General features: G+C 33.8%; 2 protein-coding genes across 4 annotated transcripts; both read right to left on the bottom strand.

The window, feature by feature from the left end:
- Positions 1-205: 205 nt before the first annotated feature.
- On the bottom strand, positions 206-2145 carry LOC131642200 (purple acid phosphatase-like). Its single transcript, XM_058912474.1, has one exon. It carries the CDS (start codon positions 1781-1783, stop codon positions 368-370), a length of 1416 nt encoding a protein of 471 aa, XP_058768457.1. The 5' UTR covers positions 1784-2145; the 3' UTR covers positions 206-367.
- A 282-nt stretch (positions 2146-2427) lies between these two features.
- On the bottom strand, positions 2428-5575 carry LOC131642209 (uncharacterized). Of its 3 annotated transcripts, none has more exons than XM_058912484.1 (6): positions 5424-5575; positions 5026-5158; positions 3890-4101; positions 3563-3803; positions 2936-3072; positions 2428-2847 (listed from the first exon to the last, which is right to left on the bottom strand). In XM_058912484.1, the coding sequence occupies exons 2-6, from the start codon at positions 5147-5149 to the stop codon at positions 2620-2622; spliced, it is 942 nt and encodes a 313-aa protein (XP_058768467.1). In that variant the 5' UTR covers positions 5150-5158; positions 5424-5575; the 3' UTR covers positions 2428-2619. The 3 variants fall into 3 exon arrangements, with proteins under 3 accessions (XP_058768467.1, XP_058768474.1, XP_058768463.1); XM_058912491.1 differs by having other exon boundaries at positions 3890-4098; positions 5285-5515; XM_058912480.1 differs by having other exon boundaries at positions 5285-5513.
- Positions 5576-6201: the final 626 nt, after the last annotated feature.

Below are 6201 nucleotides of genomic sequence, written 5' to 3'. Positions count from 1 at the left end.
GATTTTCACATTTTTTAAGATAATGATTAATTGTGTTGATTTCAATGATAAAATAAGTGTTATTTACTAAAATAATCTTACTATTAATGTGTAGTGGAGTAGTCGCATGAATTAAAATACAATAAAAAATGGTAAGTTATTAAAAAGAAATAATAAATATCGCATTCATATTTTAAAAGAAAAAATAATTTGAGACAAATAAAAATAGAAAAAAATGAAACTTGTGAGACGGAGGGAGTACAAAGTACTACAAGGATTATATTAAAAGGCAAAAATCAAAGGTAATGATAATCATGATTATTACATAATCATGACTTTATTGATTAACATCACATTGAGTACTTATACTTCTGAAAAGAGTAGTAAATCAATGGGAAACATGAGGTGTGGAATCATCAATTGGGTGCCAAAATCTGTTAAAAAACCAAAGGGAATCAGCCTCAACAGAATAACCATCTTGATTTCTATGCCAGCTAAAATGAGCATGCGTTCTGTTTTTTATATCAAAAATGGCATGTCCAAAGCTAGACTCTCTGAATGCCGAGTATTCCGGCTGTGGTTCTGTCATGTTGGTTGCTAAGCCTCCCAGATTCCCGCCATCTCCGATGGTTATGTATACAGGAGCCGATGGATCTTTCACAGGTGTGCATATACCATTTACAACATTATACGCAATATTCGACACTCGTTCGGTTCGTTCATATGCATGAACATGTCCAGCAAACACAACATCAACCTTGTACTCAACAAACCACGGCTCATACATTACTCTCATTGTTTCCCCTTCCATGTAATGATAGTTATAGCTGTTATACCAAGGTGCGTGCATTACAACAATCAACCAAGGAGTTTCTGTTCTGTTAACTTTCGGTAGCTCCTGTTCGAACCATTGGTTCTGCGGTGTGTACTTTCCGTATGCTGAATACGAGGCCAACACAATGATATGTGCTGAAGCTCTTTTGATAGAATACCAAAAGGGCGAAGTACTCTGTGATGCTTTATAAGGAGTGTAGTATCTGTTCGAATACGGTTTGAATGGTTCAGTTTCGCCGATTTCTGGTGCAAAATCAATTTCATGGTTTCCTACTGTCCATATCCATGGTTGATAAGCCACGCTCCTTTCTGTAAACCTTCCCCAAGTATCCCGTCTAAGATTGACATCGTACGGGAAGTTTTCTGCATAAGAGAGATCGCCAACAAACAACACTGTTTGCCCATTTTTCGGGTTCAATTCATAATGGGAAAGTGTCGTGTTTGAAGCATAACTCTGACCAAGATCACCTATGAGACCAAACGTGTATGGCACATCGGGACCGATCTCAGGAGGAGTTATAAACCAAAACTGTCTTGTTGTGTTTCCAAGTCCAACCTCATAATAATATTTAGTGTTGTACTCCAAATTGTTTAAAGTAGTATGATGAATAAAACCAGATGAGTAATTGAAAAATCTATAAGTAACAAATTCACCTTTAGCTAGCTTCTTCTTCTGCTTGCTGTTTGCACTCCAGTAACGCACTGCGTTCGACCCTGGCTCATCTTCGGTTATCCACGACACGATCACTGCTTTCCCAACAAGATCACCTTGTGTTATATGAACCTGTTGGGGAGCATTATAACCAGAAGGAACAGAAAACACATCACTATCAAGTGGCATAGTAATGGCCTTCTGAACATTCCTAACAAAAGAACTAGTTGTGCCTCCATGACACAGAAACAAACAACTCAAAACCAAAGCTAGTGCTAGTAAAAAACCAGGAAATGATAATCCTCGAAAAAGACTCATTTTGTTTTCAAACTTAGAGAGCTTAATGAATGAGTATAGTAATAGTATGAATTAAACTAAGAATAAATGTAGTTGCCATATAATGTTGACTATTCAGATTTGGAGTCAACTAAAAAACAGCATGTTCATAGAAAAGAAGGAAGCCATTACTTTCATGACATGACCCCCCCTTTGTTGTATGGTGCAAACATGTCTACCAAGTCAATAGAAGGGATAAGGTGGAAATAATTTTCCACAGCATGTGGATGACTATTGACTAGTATTCTTCATTTTGATTTGATAGAAAATGGATAGAAATCAAGTGAAAGTACAATAGAAGGAATCCAAATGCACTCATCACATGATATAGATTGTATATAATTGGATCGTTATAGAAATAGAAAGGATCCCTAGATTGATAACTTTGCTAATACAGTCAGTCCAAGGTGAGTGAAAATGACATTTGCCTGAAATTAATACAAAATGATGTGAATAGTTCGGCATTTATCATTTTATATAGAAAGATTTTTCTATATAGAAAGATTTTTCATGTGTATTTAAATTTGTATCGTGATTGATTCAAAGTCATGTGTATATTCACATGAAAAATGTCTGAAATTCAATTGAAGAAGACATACTATAATGAATGAGAAGAGTGCTACGAATGAAGAACCCATGTCCCGAGCAAGCATTTAGTATTTGAAGTTTAAACTACTACACAATGTTCCATTTGTGCACAGTAAAATGTTAGTTTTTAACATTACATCTGATGAAAAAACTCCAGAAAATGCAATCCACCATTTAAAATTACCAACATCAGAACAAGTATATTACAGACCACTGCAAAAGCAAGAGCCTTAGTCGGGCAATGCAGTTCCACGCTCGAGGTTATTTTTAATCTCCAATGTGTATTTACCAAAGGCACGTTCAATCTTCTTGTTGAAATGCTCATTACGGTCATTGATTGAGTCAACATCTTTCTCTTCGCGAAATGTTCTTCTCCTGCTAAAAGCCCGGCGCTTCTCGTCCCTATCCTTTAGCTCTTGAACCATCCTATCAATCTTGTCCTCTGAGATTTTAGGTGCCTGTGAAGGAAAGACAACTCATAAAATATCCGTTGATGTGCATTAGTAAAAAATAACATAGAAGATAATTGATGTTTTGACAGTATACCTTTCCATACTGAAGACTTGAAGCGTCACGATAGAATTCTGGATCAGCTTCTTTCATTCTATTGTATTCTTCTACATCGATCTCAATGTTCTTGGTCCTCTTTTTGTATGCATTGTATAATGTCTTTTGATTAAAAACTGGTAAAAGTAAAATAAACAGTTACATTGTCATCCTTTTAATCAGAGGTTCTAATGAATGCCCTTATCTCAAAGAAAAAACAAGAAATGTCCTGTGATCAAGACAAATATTTCTGCCTATAAACACTTCTTTTTCAATATTTTAGCAACATAACATTGGTGGGATTCTCCAAAATAGAAAATATTGATGCAAACAAATCTAGGAATTTCATCTAAAGAAAAGACATTGAAACCTTCATTTAATAAAGTATATAATATGATATTGTGATGTTGTTTAATCCCTGTAGTCAAGCTTACAAACTCTACGGAGTCTGAAAATCTTGATATTTTTGGGAACCACATTGAAGCCCGCACAGCAAATAAAGTATAATCATATTTTATATGTGTGTAATACATGTATACAAGAACATATATAACCAAACTAGCTAGAAAAGTAACATACTGATTGTTTGTGCAAGAAGATTTGTTTGTCGAATATAGAAAAACATACCATCCCAACCAGATGGAGCAGGATCCTTCTCCCATTTCTTGTACTTCTCTTCTGCAGCCTCTTGTGTGTCAAGCATATACGCCTTTGTCATGTCCAGTCCATTAGCATCAAGAAGCTTTCCAATCTTTTTCTTCCTACCATCAAGCCACTTCTGCTTAGAAACACCCCTAGACTCTGTTGGAGCCTCCATCCTCTTCTTTTCATTAGCTATTTCAATTTGATTACGTTTTTTTGCTTCTTGCTACAAGGGAATCAAAGTAAAACTATTAAGTTTGTTCCATTAAATAAATAAAAGCTATAAACATGATATTTTTCATCGTTTAATACCATTTTGGCTCTCAACTCCATCCACTTTTTCTGTCTGCCAGAAAGTTTTGGGAAGGAACCATCCGTGTTTTCTATAGCAGGCTCATCAGGGTCACTATCAGAATTGTCTTCAGCTTTGGGTCCGTCATCGTCATCATGCATTCCCTCGTCAGGATACACTTCATTTGGAATGGCTTGCTCACGGCCACTTCCACCACTAGCTTGAGAAACTTCTAGTATACCCAGAAAACACCGTGTAAATATATTTCCACAGACAAACTCAGAAGCATATATAACCAAAAATAATACTAAAATCCGCCGTTTAAAAAATATAAATACAATAAGAAAACAAGATAAATGATTTCAAAACAAAAACTCATTACGTGTTTGTTTGGTTTAGCTTTTGGAAAAACCAAGAGCAATTCAAAGGAATAGAATTGATTTTGGAATAATTTTGAGGTGTTTAGTTTTTCTAAAGTATAATTGATTATGCCTAAAGAATTGATTCTACATGTATTTTAACTTTTGAAAGGGGGAAAATTGATTTTAGAGGTGTATCATTGATTCTGAAATGATTTTGAGGTGTTTGATTATTCTAAAGTAAAATTGATTTGTTCTCCAGAATTGATTTTATTTGAAGCTCAAATTTATAGCTTTTGAGTTTAAATATGCTTTTAACATTGAAATTTGTTGTTCAACTCACTTTTACATATAAATGTAAAGAAACATAAATCACTTTACATTTAACTCACTTTTAATCATAATCAATTCTACAAAATCAATTCACTCAAAACCAATTCTCCTCGCCACAGAACCAAACATAGACTACTTGAAGCTAGAGTTTGTAGCTTTTGAGTTTAAAAGTGATTTTTACCTATTCAACTCAATTTTGCATTATCCAAACAAAACACACGGTATATAAAAGCTAGCGAGTGTAGCTTCTGAAAAGTTGCGGTGGAAAGCATCATAACATGTGGCAGCAGTGATTCACATTGTTTCCAAACACACACTTAATCCGAATCAATTTTACACAATCAATTAACTCAAAATCAATTTTTTTCACCACCTACGCGTATCAAAATCAGTTCTAATTCTAAACACAATGAAACCAATAGATAAGCATTATCCGAATTATCTTGCGTAATTGAAAAACTAACCAGCTTCATGTTGCTGCATCCTGAGTTTGGCTTCAGCAATAACTCTAAAGCAGTAATCAGTACACTCATGAAAAGGATTACTCGCATTCCGGCAATCGGGATGCACATCTCGTTCCTCCGACATGTTTGGTTGCTGCAAAATAACAAGCACGGCGTTTATTACAAAAACCCTAATTTAACAAAGTGTGTATTACAAAAACCCTAATTTGAAAAGAGATAATGCAATACAGAGATTGGAATTGAAAGGGGGGAAAATTACAGGTGAAGTAAAAGTGTGGAATCAGGTTGTGATTGATGTTTGTTCCTTTTTCTTTTCTGCGTTGCTTTCAGAGAGAAGAGAAGAAAAGAGAAGCGTAGAGCGTGATTTAGGGTTGATGAAAGAGGAGAAAGATATGAACCTGAATGAAGTAGCACCGATTTCTCAAGAAGCGAGGGAATTGGGAATTGGATTCGGATTTGCGTTTCAATTTCGACTTCGATGAAGATATTTTGATTTTCTTAAGATTATTAGGTTTGATTTAAATTTTCATTAAGAATTAAGATCGGATAAAATTTGAAATTATTTCATTAATTTTTTTAAAAAATATTCTTAAAAATCTTAAAAGAAATTAGAAGATATATAAAACAAGTATAGAAAAACAAAAATAAAATGAAAAAAAGAGAAAATAAATAACAGAGATTAAAAACAAAAAATTATAAATGAATCAGATTATTTGATTTTTTCAAATTTCTTTTATTTTGATTTGGGGACAATTTATGTGAAGGATTGAATATTCTTCTTTCAAAATTCTTCAAATATATTTTTTATCATGATTGACATTTGCATCGAAGGTATTATTAGTAGTTTGATGATTTTGATTAAGACTTATGAAATTGATTTACATGTTCCTTCTTCACTTTGTCTTCTTATCTCAATTTATTAGATATTTGATACAAACAGTTCTTACTTTGTCATCTGAGTAAGTATTGTTAGAGAGATGGTTAAAAGCATTATCTTTAATGAATTTGTAGATGGTAGTCAAGTCAATATTTTTCTATGTTATCATTCATGTGACTTAGATCCAAAATAACGTGAAGAGCATTTTCAGAATGTCCATGAAGAAAAAATTTTGTAAATTTCGCTCTCATCTTGGGCCAGATATGAATCCGAGCATGAAGTAATAAGGTCGTGTGAGA

The sequence above is a fragment of the Vicia villosa genome, linkage group LG1, assembly GCF_029867415.1.
Source record: "Vicia villosa cultivar HV-30 ecotype Madison, WI linkage group LG1, Vvil1.0, whole genome shotgun sequence".
In the NCBI taxonomy this organism is placed as follows: domain Eukaryota; kingdom Viridiplantae; phylum Streptophyta; class Magnoliopsida; order Fabales; family Fabaceae; genus Vicia; species Vicia villosa.
The sequence above is the reverse complement of the archived record's forward strand: the minus strand, read 5'-3'. Positions and strand labels throughout refer to the sequence as shown.